The sequence below is a fragment of the Lepidothrix coronata genome, unplaced genomic scaffold (assembly GCF_001604755.1).
Source record: "Lepidothrix coronata isolate B3197 unplaced genomic scaffold, Lepidothrix_coronata-1.0 Scaffold152, whole genome shotgun sequence".
NCBI lineage: Eukaryota > Metazoa > Chordata > Aves > Passeriformes > Pipridae > Lepidothrix > Lepidothrix coronata.
Window position 1 is genome coordinate 398,542 of NW_016690332.1, and position 24,877 is coordinate 423,418.

At 39.9% G+C, this 24,877-nt stretch overlaps 1 protein-coding gene across 1 annotated transcript; it reads left to right on the plus strand.

The window, feature by feature from the left end:
- Positions 1-9,466: 9,466 nt before the first annotated feature.
- Positions 9,467-20,745, plus strand: SERPINB5 (serpin family B member 5). Its single transcript, XM_017828726.1, has 7 exons — positions 9,467-9,550; positions 12,251-12,425; positions 15,178-15,315; positions 16,353-16,470; positions 17,670-17,812; positions 19,242-19,409; positions 20,334-20,745. Exons 1-7 carry the CDS (start codon positions 9,483-9,485, stop codon positions 20,724-20,726), a joined length of 1,203 nt encoding a protein of 400 aa, XP_017684215.1. The 5' UTR covers positions 9,467-9,482; the 3' UTR covers positions 20,727-20,745.
- The last annotated feature ends 4,132 nt before the right edge of the window (positions 20,746-24,877 follow it).

The following is a 24,877-nucleotide window of genomic DNA, read 5'->3' on the forward strand; positions in this document are numbered from 1 at the left end:
TTGTGCAAGGGTTCAAGCCAGCTGGTTGTCACAGTGTGTGTCTCACTGTCTTAAAAAGACACAAATCTGTGAGTTGACACAGATTTTCTTTCTGGGAATCTGGTCTCCTGTGCAATAAAAAGCTTGTATGTTTACTGTTGCCAGAGTACAAGGAATCTAAATTGTGTTGGGCAATGAAAAGCATAAAAGTAGTTCTGCTCCAATAAGTACTTTTAGAAGTATTACCAGACTCCTCTAAACAGATGACAGGGGAATAACTTTTGCCATTCCAATATATAGCAGAATAACTGAACTTGGATATTGCAAAACAGAGTCACCTGCATGAGTAAGTTTTAAAACTGGGGGGATACCCCTGATGCTTCCAGCAGACTTTATTCTCATGCTAAATTCAAAGTGGCTTTTTCCTGTGAGATCGGTGTTTCCAACGTCACTGAATGGCTTGTAGTCAGAATGATTAAGGTGATAAAGGGGAATAGAGCTGGTATGGAACTAGACTAGCTGTGCAGCTAGTGCAGTGTAGTCTGCACTAGATTTCTGGGCTAGAATTTCCCTACTGGATCACTCTTTATTAATTCCTAAGCCTTTTAATTAGGTCTTGTATGAAAAGGAGCTAAAACCGGATGGAGAAGTCATTTAACTTTCTCTTGATCCAAGCCACTCTTAGCAGAATAATTTTCATTTTAAGCAGGAAGCTCTTTGATCCAGGCTATTATTCTACTGTAAGTTGTCTATAATGCTTCCACATGTACAATGCTTTCCCCACACCTTTCAGTACAATTTTCCCTAACAAGTCTGTTGCCCTATTTTACCCCATTGAAGTCAGTAGCCACCTTTGCAGTGGGCTTTAAATCTTGAGCTTATATAGACAGAGGAATAAGTATTTGCATTACCACAAGTAATTACATCTTACCTTATTACAACTTTATGTCCTATTTCTGTTAGATAAATGTTAATGTTATTGTGCTGGTAGGTTTATTATCTTGTAATATACATGCAGTATCCTCTAAAGTTTTTCCATAGAGCTTAATGGGACCATTAGATCTCAGAAGGACTGAAGAAAACTTTTCAGTAGGTTACCTATCACCTTGGTAAATTCTATTATCCACTCCTAGCACTTTCCTCTGTAAAATATATAATCATGTTTCACAGTTTACAACTGTTTTATACTTACCCTATTATGGGCTAATATAAAATTCTTTTCTATGTGTTTTGTGATGCAAGTCTTGCAGTCCTGGGTTAGTGGTGATAGGAGCGGAATAAACTGCTGAGTATGGGAGTAGCTCCCTGGCTCCCCAGTTTACATTCGCTGGGGTTTTGGACCATTATTTGTAGATTCTAAATCTGGAAGTCAAGATAGGTTTGCAGGTATAACTTCTGTAATTTATTGATCGTACAGAAAATGTGCAGGGTGTGTTCCTTGAAGTAGTGTGTAAGAATGCACGCTGTGATTTAGTTGCCTTTAACCTGGAGAAGCAAGAATTAATGTATTCACCCCTCCGTCTTAGCTGCATTTGGGGATAAACAAAGGCCTTCATCCTACCCTGAAAACACACAAGAGGACAAAATTCAGTCTGTGAGGGCATGCCCATTTCCAGTGAAATATTCAGCAAATATTGATTCTAAACTTTTATTTTCCTTTAATGTGCATATATTCAGGCTGTAAACTGCACTAAGCAAGCCTAGGAAAGTGTGTGCCTTCATCCACATTAATCACACAGACACTTAACTACTTGGATTACAGAAGAAAGTGAGTCATCTACAGATGACAATGGATAAAAACAAGAGGGGGAAAAGTCCCCTAATTCTCATAACACCTGCCTGTAGACATGACAAGGAGACACTTAAGGAAGTAATACAAACACAGAGCTGGAAGAGAAGCTGTGTTTCAGAGTCAACATCTCCAACAGTCAGCAGTGAAGGTCATGTAATCCCTTCCAGAACCTGCTGAAGCTCTGAGTTAAAACTAGTTTGGTGTCCAAAGGAGGGAGCTGCTTGGTCCCTTTATTCCTCTTGGGAAAGATACTTCTGCTAATTTACTGTATGTCAATGTGATGTCCTCTCTCTTTAGAGTTTCCACATTCATCTAGTCACAGGAGCAATCCTATCCGCATACAGATTTTATTTTGCTATTTGAAGGCTGATAATTCTAAAATTGCTCCTATACTCAGTTTGGAATTTACTGATGGATTATTATGCTGTCAGTAATTCACTAACTGGGGTCTTCCACAAATCTGTAATCAAGCACAACACATTGTGGATATGTAGGGAAAGCTTAGTAACAGCTTAGTAACAGTAATCCTTAGTAACAGCATTCCTGTGGTAAGGTGGGTTCAGTAAGGTGAATCCATTCACCTAAACAATATTAGAGAGTGGCACTTCAAACATTTGAAAATATCACTAAATGGATAAAAAAATTACTGAGGAAACATGACAAATGTGAGCATGTTTGCATTTTTTCTGGGACAAAGGTAGGGCAGGTGATTTTGCATCATGTTTCCAGCCTGGCAGAGGAAGCTGATGCAGTAACTACAGGCATAAGTGACAAAGGAAAAAAATTATGATCCGTGTGCCCATGAGATGGCACCCTGAACCAGCAGTGCACACAGGGATGTGTTCAGAGTTGGTTTTTTTTAATGGAAGGAGTGGATCACAGGTGCTTTAGTGAGAAGTAATTAATCCAAAGCATTGTTTCTCTGTTTTTGTCACATTGTCTTTGTACATTGGGAAACAGAGAAAGTTTCAGAGTAACGTTTCCGGGTTTTTGGTCTGGTTTACATATATTCATTTCCCCTTGTAGTTTGAATTCCTAGTTATATTGTGAGGCTATTTCCACAGGCTTCTCCAAGTAGTCAATCAAATCTATGTCTTTATTAAGCTGATTTATTTGTATTACACTGAGCTTTATGCCTGGTGCAAAGTGTTGGGAGCAGCGTCTTTAGGGAAAATAGTCAGATCCTCAATAACCTGATTCCAGCTTGTGGGATCATTCATTTCCCATTCACTGGATTAAAGGTTTTGTTCTCACTGAAATCTGTCAGCTGTTTGGTTGCCTATTTCACTTTTTTTCCCCGATGAAACATATACTCAAGTTCAGAAGAGCCTCACTAAAAAAAAAAAAAAAACCACAAAAGTGAGCACATGTAAATATGAGAAATTAATTTCCTGTGTGTTGTTCGAAGTATGGTGAGTAATACTTCTACGTCAGCAGACATATCTGAAGAAAACTGTATTGCTACCACACATGTTGGATCAGTGTATTGCTATGTGACACCACCCTTTATACATATTGGTGCAGATGTCTTGGGAGGAAAAAAAAAGAGAGACAACTTGTTACTGTTCAGTTTGTGTCTCTCTCAGTGGAACCATAGAATAATGCTTTGTTATTGTAAGTGATATTTTATTTTCAAATTAGCTTGTGGTTGATGTGATTTTTGCTAGCATTTCTTATGCAATGAAAAATATTTTGGCTATGGCTTATTCCTGTTGCTAAATAGTAATCTAGACCCATATTATGTGAAAAGTATGAAAAGCTCTGCTGTGTATACCTGTTTACAGACACTTCAGTCTTTCTTACCCTTTGAATATTTCTAATTGTGTTAAAGTTGTAGGTCACTAAATCAAAATAAAAGTGTTCAAATGACCTCCTATTTCTAGTTTCCTTGCAAGATCAAAAGATTATTGTGAAAGCTGTAACTCAATTAGAAGATCTTTCATGACTGATGGCATAGAAAGAATGACCAGTCTTGTTCTATTCATTATTCAGTCCTACTTGTAGATGATTTCCCGTGTGGTCTCCTAAACATGCCAGCATTAATTGCAATCAGACATGCACTGAGAATTAGTGAGTTTGAGGGAAGGAAAAATAAAAGACTACAGTGAATGCATTGAGCCTCTGAAATAACTGAAATAGTTCTTCATGCTGTGTTGAGCAGCAAGAGTATTCCCTGCTGCCTCCTGCCAAAATGAGCTTGCTCGAAGAGTGGAGAGAAGGCAGTTGGTTTTTTGCTTTCCAGAAGCATGTCGGAACAGTGTTCCTAGGAGGGAGTGGCAGGGAGAGCCAGGGGAGTGAGGACTGGGAGTAGGCTGAGTAACAGGAGAGTCACCTGGTGGGTCCCATCCCTTCTGAAACGATGTCTGGTGTCTGGCATGCCAGTTCAGAGATGGAGATATGCAAATGTAACTGCTGGATCCTAGCATCCAACAACATCTTTGAAGTTTTCCTTGAGCTGTTGAAGACCTGGAAGAGTGAGGAGAGTAACTCATTTACTACTTTGCCAGTAAACTGTAACTTGCCTGTGTTAAGAGGCTTCATACTTCAAGATTCAGTGTATTCCATGTTACAGCCCCATTGTTTCTACCTTATTTTCTGAGATAATATCACAGTAGGAGGTGTCCAACTAACAGGGGGCTTAAAAATAGTATTGATTTTTTGATAAGGAAAAATCCCATTATGTGTTCTTTTCCTTTTTTTTTTTTTTTAATATGATGATAGAAATACAGGTCATAATAAGTGTGTGTTGAAAATACTTTAAGATTAAACTGAACAAGACTAATTTAGTGAAAGGTAAATGCAGGAGATAAGAAAGTTGATGCAAGTCAGACTGAGAAAGATTGTTCCTGGACAGGGGGAGAACTGCTTTACTTCTTGTCCTGTGCAAACCTCAACTACTTAAGATTAAACATCTTCTACTTTTCAAGTTAACATCTTTTACTTTTCTGCATCTTCCTTGTAAGACCCTTTTATATGCCAGCAATTCCCATACATCTGCATAAATAGCTAGCAGGAAGTCACAGTTATTTTAACAGTACCTCCAGGAGCAAATGAGCCCAACCTACCCATTCTTAGGGGAAGCAACCTGCCCTCTGAGCCACTCAGTTACCAGTGCCAGCATGTACTCCTTCACTTGAAGCATCTCAATTGCAGCAGTAATTATTAGTTTCATGGCACCATGATCAGAAATAAATAATTTCTCAGTATTAACCAGGTCAGATTGAAGGACTCTCTACCGCTACACAGTGCCACACCTCAGCTATCACAGAGCAGTTATCTAGTGAAGCATAAGTGATGTTTACACACCTCCAGCTTGGCAATGTAGAGTCCTTTCCTTTTTCCACTGTCCAGCCTTTTGAGGCTTATAGTTATATCTGTATTTTCCACTTCCCATTAGCAAGGAAATGAATCTGGTGAATTGTGCCATCTCTGTTAGGGCAATCTGGCTGTTGTCCACCTCCCTACAGCTTATCCAGAAGCTGCTGAGCTCCTTCACAGTGACCATACTTGTTAGACCTGAGTCTGAAGGAAGATTTGCTCCTGCAGAGATGGCAATGTTTGGCTTTAGATTACCTGCAGACATTTGAGAAGAGTCTGGCAGCTAACATTATTGTGTATTTTCATAAACATTTCTCTTACAGAAGACTTAATTAGATACATAACAATGACGGCCCAGATGGCACAGCTTAGCCAGCTGGCCTCTATCTTATTTTAATTGCTTAAACGTATCCACACCCTGTCTTTGTTTGAATTCACTTATGGCAAAGCATACAAATTTTGAATTTGCAGTCTGTCAATGATGGAAAGTGAACTCCATCTGCATCTCAGCAGAAAGAAAAACATAATTTCCTTTGTGTAACAAAAGCATAGTAGCCTTTTGGAAGGAAAAATGGGTAGGACCTGATCAGGGTGGTGTGGCCTGATTTATGCTCAAAGCAACCCAGAAATATGTAATTCCAGACGGAGATAACATCTCCCCAATTCCCACTGTCACCAAAGAAGTATAGTGTCAGCGGAAACACATCCTTCAGTGTCCTACCCCTTTCATTTGGCCAGCTGGACACACCAGCACTGCAAAGCTGAATGCAAATTCAATTATCCTGCCTATAACTTTTGTAGTCTAAAGGTATGCAGGGCCACCTAGGGTTACTGAGGTGTGAACCTGAACTGTGCCTCTGATGTGGTGCATTGTTTCCTCATGGGGACTCAAGTGTAGCCATGGCTTCCCAGGGAGTACCTGCTGGTGTTGTCTGCAGGGGACTTTCTCTTCCCCCTCCACCTCTGGGGACAGCTAGCAGCAGGGAAGGCTGCTCCTCTGCAGACAACTTGTCTGCTAATGGGAGGGAGCTCTTGCTTTACAGCAGTAAGAAGACAGAGGTTTTTCCTGGAGCGTTAACTCCAATCTGGCTTTGGGCTTTTAAGGCAGCCAAACACACACATATGCCTCTTAGACAGAATTAAGACAGTCTTAATGCATATAGAGGTGCAAAGCGCCCAGCCACACACTCCTACGTGTTTTAGTTGTCTTCCCGGGTTTCTTTTTCACAATGACAATTTTTCTGCAAATAGCAGCAATCCCAATGCTATTTGGAGTACTGGTTTTGCTCAGGAGGTCTCTTAATTGCTCATCGACTCCTGCGTTCTCTCCTTTGTAGTCTTCGTTCATTCTTGCCTGGTGCCTGTACTATGCTTGCTGAAGGCAACGCACAAGGCTGCTCTTTCCTGCCAGAGCTTGTTGTTGTATTCACTGGCTGGGCAGGCAAAGACAACTCTGGTGTGAATCATTTTGCTCCTCCAATGTAGGAGTTGCCATGAAGAATGATTAAGGGAGGGGAAAAAAAAAAGCGAGAGTGAGAGGGAGTGTGTGTGTGCACAAATTGAGGTTGGGAAAGTGGGAGTGGTGTCAATAAGTAGGCAAGTAACAAAGTCTTCCGCTCAGCAAAGTTTCAGCACGGGCAGCTAGTTCTTCGCGCTGTGCTCATTTCATTGATTCGTTTGCTAGGATTATAGCCTTGCAAAGTAAGTACAGCTTTTTTCTTCCTCTGATACTTTAATTATGCCTAACTAATAGTCAACAAATCTTGGCTGTGAAACATAGCTGCGTAGAGGGAGCGGGATAAGGAAATTTTGTGCAGAAAGGTAGATATTATGTGGAATTAAAGGAGCTTTTTTTTACCTTCCCAAACTACAGTGTTTTAGTTTCATTCCAAAATTGCTGTATTTTTTATGCTATATTTCTTCCCTTCTGAAAAGATTAATTGGAAGTAAATAGGATCTGGCTGGTGAGACAGCAAGGGCATTAGGAATTATTAAAATATGGTGGTTTATTGAAAATGGCTTTCCCCATATCAGAAAAAGCAGGTTGAATATGATGCCATGGAAATGCTCCTTGTGCCAAAGTGGGATTTTGGCTGGTTTGTTAATCTGTTACAGAGGAATAGTCCTCTCATTTTCTGCAGAGGTGTGTATGCTCTGCTCTGTTTGCTTTGAGTTATTAACCAAGTGACTAATCCGCATTTGTTTAAAGTGAAGGACAGGAACTTAGGCCTAGTAATTAAAAATCTATTTTCAGTGTGACCATCTAGTTTGAAGAGTTCACTGGCTATTAAAGTACAACAAAGCATATTGCAGTGACTTGTTTCTCTTTCCTTCCTGGAGTGACTTTCCCTGCTATATTACTGACAGTGCTTTTTCCTCAACCATATGAGATGCTCTGGTCCCACAGCAGTCTGATATCTTGCGTTCCTCAATGTCTGTTCAGAGGAAACTGTGTCCTTGTTTTTTATCCAGGTAGTTTGCCAGATGGAGAGTTGTCATTTCTGCAAAGAAGAAAAGGCTCTCAGAAATATTTTATCTCCTTTATATTTTTTATTTGCTGAGTAAGAGCTGAAGTGGGGTCATGTTAAACACTTGATCTAGTTTCAATATTAATGCCTCGCTTGTGAAACATGTGTGGGTTGTTTCGTATAATTTATCCTCTTGATGGAAGTTTGTTTGGACTGGAGAGACTACAGTGCTGATGCTCACAGCTCCTGAGATGTAAACCCAATATAACTCCAGAACTGGATGGCCAGCACTGTCTACGCTTTATCTGCCACAGGTGTCTTCTTCGTAAAGGACTTCTTAACTGAGACAAGAATAAAGTAAATACTTGTTCAGCTTTATCAGATTATTCCTATCGTATAGCTAGCTTGACTTGTCAGACATTTCCACACAGACGTTGCTATTCTTGTAATTATATTTTTAAATGATAAGCTATATTTATCTTTTCTCTTAGCAGATACTAAACAGAGACTCACTGTTGTGTTTTTTTTGGGGGGCGGGGGTTGTTGTTGTTGCTGCATCCAAGAGTGACTAAGCAAAAATGGTGTCTTATACCAATAAACAAGTATAAATCAGGTTTTTCTGAATTAGTTCAGTAGCCTTCAGCTTCCTTATGTATCTGAAAGTGTTTCATTAACACTGTGACAGTCACAGTCTTAAGCAAAGCTGGGTGGATCACAAGCTCCGTGCTTAGAAGATGCCCCAGTGCCGCAGGCCTCACTGGAAATGCTGACATACCGCTTTCCTGGGAAAGGAGGGACTCAGCAAGAATCCATGCAGCAGGCCTTTTTAAAATTTCATTTTTAATTTTTTGACTCCTCCCCCTTTGAGTGTTCCTTGTGATTACTGGCACAGGAGCTATGTCTGATTTCTGAGTCGGCTAATGGGCAGCTGATGGGCTTTCCTTTTATTGGGAGCCTCAACCCTTCTTACTTGTCCGGAACTGGCTTTACTGGACTCACAAGGCTTGGGATGCTCAAGGCTTTAACGAGATTTAAGATTTTGTAATATTTAATACTGGAAATTCTTTTCAATAATATGAATTTAATGAGCTCTTAAATATCATACATCATTAAAAAATGGAAAATAAAAACTGACTGACCAGTTGAAAAAGATTGTGGAATAGATATTATTCTTTGCTATCCAGCCCCTTATTCAAGTTTAAGGGTGAAACTGAGCTTTCTTCCCAACATGACCCGAATGGTCCTTATTTCAATAGTAGCACTAAAAGGAAGAAACCAGAATGGAGAGCTTTGCCACTACCAGAAGTAGTTGCATTCTGCACTAAAGAAGCTTTGAGAGTATCAGCAGTTACTGGGTGAACAGAGGTAAATAAAAAGTTCACCATGAAATACCTCCTGTTTTTTCCCAATGAAAAGAAACATTGAAACTTTATAAAAAAAGATCCAACTTGAATAGTATCGGAGTTACTAATGAAGTCAGAAGAGTTTTTAAGCCACGGTACAGCTTTTAACTGGCATAAGGAAGAAGAGTGTGCAGGTAGCACATATTAGGTCAGTGTTAAGGCAGAAACGAACAAGGGGTATTTTTAAGTGGTTATGATTGCATATTGATTTTTGGCCTGTAAGGAAGATCCAGAGACCTAAGTAGAATAATATCATGCTAGCCAGAACTAAATAATGATACTCTACCCCATTGACAAGTAAGTTTTTTGAGGTGCACTGCATGCCTTCTGTGAGGTTCTTTGTATTGTTTGTCTTCTTGAGAGTGGTAGATATTTACTAAATGACGCATTCTTGGGTCCTTAAGTAATTTTCCATCAGCTCCTCAGTAAGAAATACCTGGGAAGTTGGTACTTGCCCCAGATATTCACATTTTAGTTTGGGAGGTGGGAGTGGGGCTGGGGTGGGTCAGAGACGAGATTGAGATGGAGACAAAGTATACCAGTGTATTGTGTATTCATGTGAGAATGATTGAGCTAATGGTGAAGATAAGGTAGGTAGCCTATGCTAGTTTATTTAAGATATGCGCGGGCATGAAGGAGCACGTCTGTAATGAGGAATTGCGGGAAGGTATTTGAAAGAATGATTTTACATTTGCTTCTTTGCCCATATTGTTCCAAGTTACTCCTTCATCAGCAGTCTCAGTCCTTCAAACTTGTTTTAACTGTCTTTTGCCACTGTCCTGCCTAAAGCTCTCCTCCTTTAAGGTGTGTGCTGAGCTCATGATTGCTGGCAAGCTTGACTTTTTTGGTAATTAGTTGCTTTCATGCCTGAGAAATTGTGTCTACGTGAAAAAGGTAGATGGTTGCAGTGCTAGGCTGGTGCTTAGTTCTCCCTTTACACTCATAAGATCTCTGAGACATGTTTCCCAAACCTTATTCTGACATCAGCTCAATGCCTGCTGATGCTGTAAAATGGAATCTGGCATGGATAATATGTCTTTACCAAGCAGCTGCTGGGCACTGCCAGACTACTGGAAGATGGACAAATCCAGCCAGACCCATCCAGAATTCAGGGTTCTGGCAAAACCTCTGGATGTTGCAAAGCATACTCCTCTGTGTTTTTATGTGGGGATAAATTTCTTCAGTGAAACGTGTTTAATGTTTGCTCTTTTGCAGACAAATTATTTTTTTTTTCCCCAGTGGGAGGGGATTTGTTAGAAAACAGTTTGTTGCTAATACCAACAGTCAGAACATTTTGCAAGAGTGCAGGGCTGGTTAGGTGTGCTTTTCAAACACTAACTTAAAAAACCTTGGTTTTATGCCAGTATCTTTTCTTTTTTATTTGATTAGATTGTGCAGTGCATTTCACTAACCCTTTATACTGCATCTTTCAACCCAAAACAAACTAGCTGTCAAGTAAAACAATTGCCTTACCAAATAGATCCAAGAAAATGTATAAGTTAATTAAAATAAAAATAAGGACATTTATTTTATAAAAGACCTTCTGTAGTCAAACAGGTCTTACAAGTAAGTCAAAGTGTTTTCTCTACTATGTTGCAGGCAAATTATGCACCCATTCTATTAGTCCTATAAAAATGTATAACTACCACAGATTATTTGGAAATCATTCACTACTGTCAAGCGCCACAGCTGCTCAGCAGTATCTCTGTACAATGGTGTCAGATATTCAGCTACGTTTGAGCAGTATGACACGTGCACTCAAAGAGGAGATTGTTCTAATTCAAAATGCCTTTCCAAACTGAGATGAGAGTGAATGGTCAAGAAAGATACCTTGCTGGAGACAGTTCCTTGACTCCTCTTCCCCTTTTTGTATTCTCATACTGTTCTGCTCTCACGTGGTGAGGTCTTTCCTGGCTAGGATGCAACTGTTACGAACTAGGTAAATAAATGTTTGAGGCTGCACTATTAAGTAGTCAATTCTTAGAGAGAAATCCCTGTCCTTAAGGTGTTTCTCCAAAACCTCCTACCAACCTAGGAAATAACCAATTTTCTTTTGCTTAATAGGACCCCTAGATCAGTGTCTGAGTACAAAACGCAAATGTAGATAGGTATGTTTGTGGATAAGAACACACCTTTTTAAAATCACCTTTCTATACTATTTTTATTCCACTATTTTGCTGGTTTTGCTGGAGAGAGTTAATACTGGAGACACCTTTTAGATTCTGTATGAAATCTTATGCCTTTGGAAGACTTTCCCAATATTTGTTGTTTCTATTTCCTTTCTGTCTTTGTCAATAGCATTGATGGAGCTGTTTAACACCAGTTTTAACAGTTGTCTTTTTTGTTTGTTTGTTTTTTTAGGAATACATGATATTTAGGGCAGAGTAGTGCCAAATTCACTTTGCCAAAGGGATCATCTCTTGTGTGCTTGCTGGTCTAAAGCCAGGCTTGTGCTATTGACTGAAATTCTGTGATTCACCCTTGTTGGCTTAGATCTACACAAATGTACTTATACCAAAGTGCAACTTTGGGTATATGAAAGCAGCCTGGAAGATGGGAATAGCCTCTGGCTTTCCTAGAGCATGGACTGCAGCAACTGTCCCTTGGGCCCCCTGGGTCATTCCTGACTGCACAGATCATCTAACAGCACTGTGGCAACTGCAGTTATTAAGAATGGCCAGGAAAATATTTTCAGTTAAAACAGTGTAAGTGATGAGTGGGCACACAGCAGTATTTGTTTTTGAAGGCCTCCTTCAAGTTTCTAGAACAATCTCAACCTATAGGACCAGACAGCTTTTTGGAGACTCCTAGCAAGGCCAGAGAGAATGGGGAATCAACCCTTAGAAGAAGGACATGTAAGCTAAAGCTTAATGAACAGTTAGCTATGAAGAAAGAGATAGAGAAGCTATGAGACCATTAAAGGCCTACCTAAGAGCCAGGAGGGCCCAGAGCATAGGCAAAGTACCTTCTGAGTTGGCATATTTAATTTAAGTGTATCAATTAAAAACAGATTAAATTCATATGTGATCCAATTTGACTCAGTATGCTTGGGTCACCCTGACCTACACAGATTTCCCCAAGTTCTTCTGGTAATACTGGCTCCACATAACATGTGGCATTGCTAGCTGTCACTTGAAGATAATGGCTATTACTAAACCTCTCCTCTCCTCAGTTCAAGCTATCCAGTTCAGATACTGGTGCCCAGCCTCTTTCAGTTCTTTGGCATAGCCCCTAGTGCAGGAGCTAGAATTACAGCCTGAGTCATCTCTCTTTTCCCTTTTCTGTTTCAGGATGACAATGGATGCTCTGCAGCTAGCGAACACTGCCTTTGCGGTTGATATGTTCAAAAAACTATGTGAGAAGGACAAAACAGCCAATATTATTTTTTCCCCACTGTGTACCTCAACTTCTCTGGCTCTGGCATATAAAGCTACGAAAGGTGATACTGCAGACCAAATGAAACAGGTAAACTGTCAGCAACCTGTTTTGTGGCTGCAAAATTATACAGCTGTTGTAGATATCTTTCTTATTTATTATTGTTAATATTCTCCTGGATGTCTGTTTCCTTTAAATCAGACTTCAAGCCAACCATCTGAATTTCCTGAACGGTTCCACACTCCATAGCCCCACACAACAAAAGACAAAACCTGTCATAAAGAAAAGACTTTTCAAGTGTGTAGAAGGTGGAAAGGAGCATGGCAGAGTCCTTAACAATTGCATTAAAGCCTTGTTTCTTTTTAGTGCAGCATTGTTTCTGGCTGCAAGCCACAGTCGAGATCACTGTGTTTTCTGGATAACTGTTTATTTTTTATTTAAAAACACCTAGGCTTTATAGAATTGGAAAGAATTTTGCCATTGTCTGTCAGCAGCAAGTATGCATAGCAGCCCTGCCACTGGCATTTCCCTTTTCTCCTGCAAAGCTGCTAAGAGGAGGCAGATGCAGCAGAAGGGGCACAATTTCAGCTTGTGTTTCTCCTCACAAGCAGCTCATGGTGTTCAAAGGGTTTCCAGCACCATGATGCCGCATGGCAGTCATGATTAAATCAGTTTATCAAGCTCACTCTGGGGTGGAGGGAGTCAGCCCTCCAGCCTCTTCTGCTGCCTCTGTGTAAGCAGAAGTAGGTCTAGTTCCTTTTTATCCCAGTGAGGGTACCCATGGTTTCTGCAGTTACCTAAAGGTGGATTAGAGGCAAATTCAGTATGCATTTTTATGCTGATCATCACCTGGCTCTGAAAGTTTCTACATATTTGAATGCATTTTCCCTCCCTTGGGAATTCCTCCCTGTACTTTCTCATTCACTGAAAGCACCTCCGAGCACAGCCTTCTGTGCCCCTACTTATGCCACAGATTACAGTGAATCTTGTGCTGTTCACAGAGCTACACTGCAATATGTCCATGAAGATCATAGAACACTAGAATGGTTTGGGTTGGAAGGGACCTTAAATCCCCCTGCCATGGGTGGGGACATCTTCCACTAGACCAGGTTGCTCAGGACCCTATCCAGCTTGGCTTTGAACACTTTCAGGGATGAATCTTGTAGGCATTGCAAATTTTTTTAAACAGCATTTTTCTTTTAAATTTAAAATGGGGTTTTAATTTAAAATGGGATTTAAATTTAAAATTTAAATTTTAGTGGTTTTTTTTTAAATTTTTATTTTTAATTTTTATTTTTAATTTAAATGGCACCCTGAAGCTGCCTCAGGATTTCAAAATTCAAGCGTTGTCTTTCTGATGGGAGAGTTCAACATATTAACCTGCCCTTATTTTGTTTTCACTTGTCTCTGCACTTTGCTTTGAGCCATTGCATAATAATAAGTTAGCTTACACATCCACAAGTGGAACTCTATTACACAAGCACATTTATATTTCATATTTCTCTAGTGGTATTTAAAAAGTGCTGATTTCAGGTACTAAGGAGAGCTTGGTATGTTTTTAAATGTAATATCTCCTATTTTCCATGTTTATTCTAGCTTCTGCCTGTCCCTGAGTTTGTGCTTGGGTTTTAAACACTAAATACAAAAGGAGCCAGATTGGCAGCTATACTCTGGAACATTAAAAAACTTGTGCCAAAAGTTCTCTCAGGTAGAGAATTGCAGTAGCTTTCTCTTCCAACATAGTTCCCAGGCACAGAAGCTTTCTGTGCTTAACATGCAGAGAAATAAACTGTTGAAGGAAAAGGAAATAAGTTGAGAAAGCTGTTTCTGAAGAAATGACCATGGAGTTTGTCTATGAGACCTGTACTGGTGTGTGTCCTTGGGAGTTTATTTCCTTCTGCTCCCACTGAGCAAGGAGAGGGGAGGATGTGGAAAGGTGACTAGAAAGAGCAGCAGTTTGTTGTGTCTTTGAAGAGGTGATGTGTTCTGAAAGAGCAGGAGTGATGTACAAAGGGAAAGAAGGTCACTAATGCCTGCTATGTGTCACGCAGAAACTTGAGTCAGAGGAGGAAGATTGGGCAGGCTGCCTGTAATGAAACAGCCACCATCAAATACCCTGTAATAAATAGGCATTAAAAGTTCAGTTTGTATTTATAGGGTTATTTTCAAGCAAAGGCACCAGTAACCTCTCACCTCTGGTGCCTAAAAGCAACAAGTTTTAGGTCAACTCTGTACTTCCTAGAACTGGACTTGTCATTCCCAGGAATTTGGAAGTGGCCATGTGTGGGTCAGCAGCCCTACTCACAGTTATACTGTGTCTACCAAAACAGACACAGTTATCTGATCAGTTTTTGCTGAAATGTCATGTGATGTCATGTATTAGTCACAGCAGTCAGAAAACTTGATGATCAGTGAAGCATTTTTAAAGGTGTAGCCCACTTCTAGAAAGGAGATTATCTGCAATCTTCATTTATCTGTCTTAGAAGCTCCATATTTTTGGAAGGAAATGTAAGTTTGGTGAAAACATGACTCCATACCACAGTTTTAGTTGACTAAGTCACATCACCAGCATGAACAGTTCTACTGATTTCTTTGGACTGCTCACAGGAAAGAAATGTATTTGGTTAAAGTTCTGGTAGGATCAGGTTTTTAGATTTATGTGAGGATGTCAAATAAATAAATGATTTTTGAGTAACAACAGTGAGAGGCTCTGTCATCAGCTTAAATACAAAAAGCCACAGCTCTGGTCACAAATTAGCATTATTTTTTGCTAAGCTGTTCGAAATGTTTAGATAATGGTAACAAAGAAGATGCTTAGTATTTTACTATGTTCATTTAACAGGTACTCCATTTAAAAGATGTCAAAGACGTTTCTTTCGGGTTTCAGACAATAACTTCAGATGTTTCCAAACTCAGCTCCTTCTTTGCACTGAAAATGGTCAAACGGCTGTTTGTAGACAAGTCTCTTAATCCTACCACAGTAAGTACTGTAGGAAAACGCTGGTGCTATGAATTACTTAACCATTACATTGACGGATTATTGTGTCAGACTGCAACGTAATTTAAAATAAATTCTTTGAATTTTGGCTGTTTCTTGACTAGACTCAAATGATGAACAGCTGCCATAGAAGTTTGTAGGAGGATGTATGAGTCTGCTGCTTGAACTCAAACTGTGCAACTATTACAATACTTCTAATTCTTTCATTAATATGCTTTAGGTCAGTAACTAGATTGGTTTTGAATGCAAAATAACCTCTATGCCACATCAAAGTCTTTGCATGGCAAGTATGAGTGAAGAGGAGTATAAAAAAAGTTGATGGTGCAAGTGTGTGTCCAGTTCACACACCCAAGTAATTACTGCATAAACTGTTGTTTTTTAATCTGTGAGGCAGAAGCCTGGCTATTGAAGCAAAACAAGTGAATAACTTTATAAGTTCTTTATAACTTACGAACCTTGCAAAAAACTCAGAAGAATTCTGTGTGTGTTGGTTTTTTTTCCCGAAAGTTGTCATTGAATAGGGTCCCAAGAAAGATAACATCAGCCTAAAAGTCATGTTTCAGAAAACTCAGCATGCTTCAGTGATGCTATAATCAGATTGTCTACTGTTCAGCCTCTGACACAGCAAAGGCCAATACCCATCCAGAGCAATAAATATCTCACCTGATGAGGAGAGACATGATGGGAGCAGCCTGTGGCCTTTATCTCAGTCTTACCCAGGCCTGGACTGAGGATTGTTTTATTCTTTTGAACTCTGGCAATATGGTGACTCCTGCAATATTGAAGTTACTTTAAAGCTGCTGATGTAACACCATTGGACTGAACACAACCTTGGGAGCAATGTGCTGGATGCAGCTGTGCATCCTGGTTGTCATGTGGTTATTTAATAGCTTTCTATAATAATGAACTCCACAGCTACCCCATGGTGAAGCTTGAGAGGCTGATGTTGATGGCTCTTAAAGAATCATTGAGTGGATGACACTTAACCAAGCATGACTTTCGTTCCATGTATCTTTCAGGACTTTGTCAACTCCACAAAGAGGCCTTTTCCATCTGAACTGGAATTAGTGGAGTTCAAAGAAAAAACCGAGGAAACCCGACAAAAAATCAACAAATCTCTTTCAGAGCTAACTGATGGTGAGTACAGCTTAACCTTGGGGATGCTGTTTGCCTCTTTGGACAAAGATCTTTGTCCTTGTGACACTTCTTTACTAATGATTTTAGAAGTAAATACATAGTGAAAGCAGTGGGACTAGACCTACTATTTGAACTCATGAGGATTAGCAGCGTTGGCCTGTTTTGAAATCACTGACTTCACTACTGCAGCACTTCTGAAGGTGGAAATGTGAGTCTGACCGTGCATCAGCCTTGGGGAAAGCTGCTCACATTTGACTGCAGCAAGATGATTTGGGAGAATGACAGGTCCTGGTTGTGGAGTGTCACAACCCTCTGACACCAATATGTTGAGCCCAGACCCTAACTCCTTTAAAAGCTTTATTTTAATGGAAAGAACTTTCTGGACTCTGAATTTCAGGCTGTTAATCAATATCCCACCTCCTTTTGCCAGTGAGGGTAACACAAGCAGATGGGCATCTCTTATTTGCCTTCCTATGGAAGCCTGGGCAGAGATGGCTCTGGGGTTGGTTGCCACCTGTTGCCCTCGTGTGGTACAAATAAGGAAACACCATTTATGAGTCTGGTCCTTCCAGGCTGGAACAGGTGTCCATGTGGAAGCATCTTGCCCTTCGAAGACAGGACTTGCCTCCCCAGTGCTCTGAATTCAGGGTCACATGGCAGTGCTTGAACAGGTCTGAAACAGAGAGAAAACACGTCACTTACATCTTCTTTTTGAAGTCTGTAGCAGTATTTGGTTATTAACTGTAATCAGAGCAGCATTTTTTGTTATTCTGGTAATTTTATTCTCATGTATCAGTTTAGAAATGAGTAGCTGCTAGTGTGGAACTTCCCTTCAAGTCTTACTGTCCAAATGACAAATGTTTTTTCACTTACACCTGTTGAATGTCACTGAAAAATGAGCACCTTCTTTAAGGTATTGAAAAAAAAGCAGGAGACATAGTTTTGATTCCATGCAATATAAGCCAACAAAACATGTAATTTGGAAGATCTGCTTTGATCCCAAATCCCATATCAAAAATTAAGCTGCAATTTTAAGTAGTACTTCTTTTTGAAATTTTCCATTAGAAATAAAATCTTTTATCTATGAGGTGCAGAACAAAAATGTTTTTAGTTCAGTGAAATGCTACCATGTTCACTTGAAGCAATTGATATAATGTTATGTATTGTTGTATTAACAACCACCTTAAACTTGTTCACAGGCAAAATGGAGAATATTTTGAATGAGGATAGTGTAAGTGGTGAGACTCAGATCCTTCTAGTTAACGCAGCTTATTTTGTCACAAACTGGATGAAGAAGTTCCCAGAGGCAGAGATCAAAGAATGTGCTTTTAAAGTCAACAAGGTATGTTATGAAAAAAAATAAAATAAATTGGAGTACTGTTTCTTCTCATGAAGATGCAAACTTTGATCTAAGGAAATCACAACAAGACAAAATGAGAAATGTTTTTTACCACAGCATTCTTAGACTCTATCTAAACTTATATGGTGTTGCAAGGGTCTCAGACTGTCCTGTTAGTGTGTGAGTGAGTATATACCAGTATGTGATCTGGTATGTGATCTGAGTACAAGTGATCAGAAGCAGCCATTGTCGGTAAGGAGATGCACATTCTCATGAGTAGCTTATTCCAAGAGATTGAAAGGTTGGAGGAACCAGAGGTTGCACCTAAAAACCAGCAGAGGTGAAGCATGAAACACTGCATTTCTCATAGTCACAGAGATAGTGAAATATCTACAACTGTTTCACCTCTTTGAGTACATCCCTTAGGTGCCTGGCCCTATGTTTTCCTCAGCAGAGGTGTTGCCCCATCAGTCTCCCTCTTTCCAACCAGGCTCAGGTCTGCAGCCTTCTGCATATTAGTCCTGCTTAGCCTTGAGGTCCAAATGGGTGCAGCACCTATGGCTGGTGCATTCAGGAATCTGTGACCAGTAATGAATATTGTAATCAGACAGTCAGCTTTAAACCAGGATACAAAGCTGCACAACATTTGTGAGATAGAGAGATTATACTCCAAATATATACATATATACATATATATATATATATATGCAAAAGAAAAGTTGAAGTTTCAGGTTCACTAAAAATATTAATAGATTACCTATTCAACCAATAGTTTCAGCCAAAAAAATTAAAAAAATTATACAATCAACACTAAAATTTTTAAGTGAAACATCTCAACTTTTTTTTCCAAAGCAACATTTTCTACTGAATTTGAATTTTGAATGTTTCCATGTGAACAGAACAGTTTTTTAAACCTTCTTTATGAAATAAAGAATTTTTTTTTGTTTGTTTTGTTTTGTTTCATTCACAAAAAGCAAAGACATAGGAATTTAGGTAAGCCTGAAATTTCTTCTTATTCTATTTCAGCTCCTGAACCAAAAAATCAATTATTCATATGAACAGCTTGACCTTCACTGTTGAGACGTGCTCAGTGCCTGACACTTACTGGCATTATGTATATAGTATAGTTTGTAGCACTCAGGGAAAAAGGCATGAAGGGCCACCGATACTAGGTAAATTGCTCTTTTAAGGCACATCCCCAATATGTTGCTGTTGTATTAAGTAGAATACTGTCCCACTTTTCTTTGGAAAGCTGCCTATTGTAAAAAGCCAACATTGTGTTTTGCTGCTGCTTTCATTACCTGTGAAAGCCAAAAAATTCTGTGGTGGTAACTCAATATACTACTTCCAGGCAAGCTTGCAAACTTTTCTGTCTCAGCATCTGATTTGTGAATTAAAAGGAATGAGAGATTGTTTCCTCTATGTTTTGCAGACTGAAACTAAACCAGTGCAGATGATGAATCTGGAAGCTACTTTTTGCCTGGGATATGTAAAAGATTTAAATGTTTCCATCCTTGAGCTTCCATGCCTTAACAAACATATAAGCATGCTCATTCTGCTACCCAAAGAAATTGAAGATGAGACCACTGGCCTGGAGCAGGTGAGGGAAAAAAGTAGAATTGCTATGATATTTCCTTGGAAACAGCCCATTTATAATGCCATATGTTTATGGAAGGTTTTTGTTATTTTGAAGCAATGCATAAGGAAACAAAAAGTAAGTTTGTGAAAATTAATAAGGCATTTCCTAAAGAACAACAATTTCTTATGTTATTTCTCTATGAAAATTTTAGAATATATTTTCACTCCTCTTCAAAGTTCATTAAGGACTAATTAATTAATAAATAATAAAATTATTTAAGATTAAAAGACAGATAATCACACAGTTCTCCTCTGTAATTTGCTACAACTGTCCACAAATTTTAAAGGCAGGAAGAATCTGTCTTTGTATCTGGAAGATACTTTCATATGCCAGAGTAAATGACAGAACACACATATCTTAAAATGCCTTTCTTGATAGCAATTTGTTGTGGCCCCACATTCTGCCTCCTCACTTTCCAGTTTTAAAAAAATTGCTCAAACAGCTACAGGTTTGATTGAGATCAGGCTCTGTATTCAGAGCATTTCTCTGTCCCAGATAGCAGCAATTTCATTACTCTGCAGGATCAGGAATAAAGACTTTGGATCTCTGCCAGTTGGCCAGGTCTAACCTGGGTAGGGACTGTATTTCTCAGATTCCTTCATATGGTTGTTGAGGTGGTTGCTTATCAAAAGCTTGCCAGAGCATGCACATACAGTAGATTTCTTCTAGAGGCCAGTCCTATGGATTAAATCATACTTGCACCAATGTAACTGAGAGTATGTTAAGCCTAAATGCTACAGTTGTGAATAGAAAAGAACAAGTTGCCTTTTGGACTTTATGTTTTGGAGACTTGATAGGAGAGAGAAGTTCAGGAATGGTCTGTTGTTTTTTTCCTCTCTCTCTTTGGACTGCTCATTAACTTCCTCTGTTCCTTTACGTTTTCAGCTGGAAAAGGCACTGACTCCTGAGACATTATTACAGTGGACCAATCCCAGCATGATGGCTAACACCAAAGTGAACGTATTTCTTCCGAAGTTTAGCATAGAAGGTGACTATGACCTGAAGCCACTTCTGGAAAGCCTGGGAATGACAAATATCTTCAATGAAAGTGCATCAGATTTCTCTGAGATGTGTGAGACAAAAGGTGTGGTTTTGTCAAAGATCATCCATAAAGTCTCCTTGGAAGTAAACGAACAAGGTGGCGACTCTCGAGAGGTACCAGGATATCGGATTCTGCAACACAAAGATGAATTTAAAGCTGACCATCCATTTATCTTTTTGTTTAGACATAACAAAACTCGCAATGTGATTCTCACAGGCCGATTCTGTTCTCCCTAAGCAGGGCGTATTCATTATGAAAAAGCATATTTACATTTATGGTGGTGCATGCTCCTGTAAAGCTTGTCATCCTGACAATCATCTTTGAAAGGAAATCTAAGAGTTTCATATATTGGCTGGGTAATACAATGTACTCTACATATGCAGCAGAACTAGTTTGTCTCCTTGTGTTTCATCCCCTTAAGCAGAAGGATTTCCATTGTGAAAAACACTTCATTGAGAAGTATCCCAGCATCGCAACAAGAATATTCTGTTCCTCTGTGACACCTTTTTCCGAAAATGAAGTGAACTGAGAGCCTGATTTAAGACAGACCAGGGCTCGGAAAGGGCTCTGGGAAGACATTCCTGCTCCCTAGTCAAACCACTCTCTCTTGTGACTCAGACTCTCTGGATTCCTACTGCCTATAAGGAGAACTGTGCACATGTGGTGTGATAGCTCTCCCCTTGTACCTGGCTACACTCTGGTGGTCCAGGGTGCCCTACCAGACCCTACCAATGCTCAGTGAAACAGTGCCCAAGTTCTGCAGCATAGCTAAACTATTCAGGCTGGCATCAGAATTTGCATCTGTGAAACATCAGTCACGCTGAGGCCTATGGATGCCAGAGGCAAAAATCATGGTGACAGAATGTATACCCAGAAGACTCTTCAGCATGAGCTACATCATTTCCCAGACTGGGGAGGTTGGATTCTTCTGTGTGGCATTTTTTCATTCAATCCCTTCAGACACGGAAGATGGGACAAGTTCAGCGCAGTTATGAGGAGCCCTGTTGTATATATCCTAAGAAAAAGAACATTATGCAATTCAAGGATGGAACACAGTTGGATTAATACTGGAAGTGCCACACTTCTAGTTCTGGATTCAGCATTAAGGAAACTTCTCTACAGTTACTTAATGTCTGAAGCATGAGAAAGAAATAAGGACTTCAACTTGAGTGAAATTAACATTGTAATTACTAGTCTTCAAATTCCACATGAGATCATGGTAATCAGATTTCATTTCTATCTAAAGACTGCCTGCTGCATATGTTCAGTACTGATTTACCTAATTACTGTTCAGAATAAAGCACTATAAAACCTGTGTCAAATGAGCAATACCTCCAGTGTCAGTCTTTGTGTTCCCTGACAGTGTCAGTGTTCACTCTTGACTTCCAATAAATAATAGGAATGGCAAACAGATTCACTTAGGCCACAAAGTCAGAATAAAAAAAACCCTAAGTGAATGTCTGGATTGCCCTTCTGGGCCACATGATGATAGTTTCCAGTAAGGAATATGTTACTAGCTGGTCAGGATATACAGAGAATTCAATTATCTATTCTCAAAGGATGGGAGCATTTTACTGAAGAAATCCTCTTGGTGCCTCAGGTCTGAAAGCAACTGGAAAGAGATTTCTAAATGGAAAGAGGCAACCCCAAGTATGTGTACGTTCAACATCAGAGAGCAGTGCTGTGGTTATTGAGAATTTAGAGGCTGTTTTGGTTCTTATCAACCCATGAGAGATTTCACAATGATTCAGTAGTTTTTGAGTCACAGTGATTCAGTAGTTTTACCTGTTTCCTTCCCTCTGTGGACCTTTGATGGGCTCTAATGTATTTTAATGCCAGAGGTTAACTGGGGTCTTTGGTCCATATCTTTGAGGGTACTGAGGAGACTAACTTCCACCAAAAACAATGGGAGGTGAGACCCTGCAGACCTCTATGGATCTTTGCTGATATGCATCAGGTATCTTGATTCATGGATAGCAGTCAGAAGAATGAAAAATATAAAAATTACTGTGCAGTCCATCCTGTCTGAGAAGGAATTACCTGCAAAGATCTTTACTGGCTCAATTTCAGTGATACCTGAATGATTGGTACACCCAGTCATGGTCTGATCTGCTTTGGAGGCTGGGGTCAGATTTATCCAGGGTTATTTAATCACTGTGATTTCTCCTGGTTCTCCTGTATGAGGTGTGTCAGGACACTGTGCATGGGGTTGATGACTAAGCAGCTGCACAGGCAGCCTGTGCATAGGCAAGATGGATTAGTTGCCTCTAGTCTGTACAGTTTGTGTTTGGGCACTAACTCTTCGTCAGGTAGTTCCAGTTGTTCAGCAGGCCATATCACGCTTACTGCTACATCTGTGCTGGTCTGCTAGACTAATGAAAACCTCTGGTAGATTACCCATCTCTCTTTTTCTGCCTGGATGAGATTTTCTGAAGGAGAAAAGCTCAGACATCACTTCCAAAGCATTTTGAGGTTCTCAAAACATTCCAATTCAGGAGCCAATCTTCATTTAATAGAGGTTGTATTCTGTTTAAAAGCTGATCAAAGCATTTGGCATATCCCCACAAATTTATGTAAGCATGTCTTGTCCTTGTGATAGCTTTGCCAGGAAGGGTTATCCCATGAAAGCAGAGCAAAACACAGCCTTAGGGTGGGGTCCATCTTTCTGCACCTCTTGACTAATACCAAGGTATCCCAGTCTGTGCAAGGCAAGCAGATGTTAGAGATACAAAGCTATCTTAGCCCACATAAGGCAAAGCCCCTTATTGGTCATTTATAAACATGGTGCCTTGCCCATGAAAATCTTCATTTTTCACTTCTGCCTCTTCTCTCTACCAGTCCCCGTGTGAAGCCTTTCCATCTTGCAGCACTTCTCCTCATGGAGAAGTATCCATGAGGCTCCTGCTGGTGTGAGAACCATGTTACAGTCTATTGTTTGTTCCACCCATGTTGGAACACCCCTGTGGGCCTTGGGCAAGAAATCTCATGGGAGGACATGGGAAAATGTGTGTGGGAGTTTGTGTATAGGAACACTTATGTGCTGAAAGGTGTTGGTTACAATGGAGAGAGTGAACATAGCTGAGGACTTGCTCAGACTGAAAAGGCGCTCCACCTCAGCTTTCAACAGAGCATTACTATCCAGTGATGGATGATGCCCCTGATGGAAAAAAACAAGCCATGGCTGGTTTGGCAGGCAGTTGCAAACTGTAGTGTTATGTGCCTAGTCATCTCATCATTTGCTCATCTGCACAGTCATTGCCCACTTCCTGCTCCTAGCATTTGGTTGAGGAGAAGGGATACATTTTAATGTTTGGTGGTAGCAAAAGCTGTTTGTGGGGAAGAGCAGTTTGGATTTGAAACTTGAAAAATGCAAGGTAGGGCCAATTTGCCTTACTGGAAAAGCAGGACACTTTCGTTAATGTAGTATCCTAAGGGCCTAGAAAAGACAAGATTTCCACATACATTGACATTTCCTGAGGCAAAGCAGTTAAACTGATGTCAGTCAAAGAAGTTCTGAGGGAATATATAGCATAGCAAGTAAAATAAGTCAGTGAAGGAACAATGTCAATGTAGGAGGGAGGGAGAAAGCACAGAGGTTGGAAGAAAGAAAGTCCTGCGAGATACTAAAAAATACCTAGACTTTCACTGAAAAGAGTCTAGGACTCACAAAAGCATCACAAGGCAATGTGTATAAATAAATAAGTTTTAAAAATAGAGAAAGAAAGACCTTAGGAGGAAGACTAAGGAGCACTACAGAAACATGAAGGAAGGAAAAACAGAAACAAAGAAGTTAATGGCAAATGAAAGCAAAAAAGCGAGGAAAAGAATAGAGGTAACAAGAACACTCGCTTTATCCTTGTGTCTTGCATTGCTTACAAATCCCCCTTTTTGGATGAGAGCACTGGAGCCTGGCCAACTGGGCTGAGACCTTGGCAGAGGAGAAAGGAACAGCAAAGCTGATGGGAGCTGTGCCTAAGGAAGAGGGTAGTCCAGCTTCAGCACTAGAAGGAAACTGTGGGAAGGGCAAGGTGATGCTGGGCGATCTTTCTCTTTCCTGCTTACCATGTTTGATCCCTCAAAGATCCTACAAATACAAAGCCAGTTTTATGCTTTGTAGGAAGAAAGAAGAGGTGAGAAAGGAAAGACATAAAATTTTCAGGATTGCAAAGCCACATACAACCCTAGATCAATTTTGATCTCTGAGACCAGCTGCTATAACCCAGTGCTGCACTTGAGCTCAGTCGTGCTGCTTAGCGGAGATCAAACACTGTGCTGATGCAGTTCCATGCTTCCTGTTCTTCACTTCCTTCTCACCCTATACTGGAGACTTAACCTATGTGATCAACCACTTCTGGCCTTCTTTTATTCTTAACTCCAAGGATTTAAA

What these genes read in the sequence shown, in the direction of transcription:
- SERPINB5 (XM_017828726.1), top strand. Translation starts at nt 9,483, where the DNA reads ATGGAGACAAAGTATACCAGTGTATTGTGTATTCATGTGAGAATGATT. An exon ending in GAGCTAATGGTGAAGATAAG is followed by an intron (nt 9,551 to 12,250) that starts GTAGGTAGCCTA and finishes TTTCTGTTTCAG; the next exon opens with GATGACAATGGATGCTCTGC. An exon ending in TCTTTCAGAGCTAACTGATG is followed by an intron (nt 16,471 to 17,669) that starts GTGAGTACAGCT and finishes ACTTGTTCACAG; the next exon opens with GCAAAATGGAGAATATTTTG.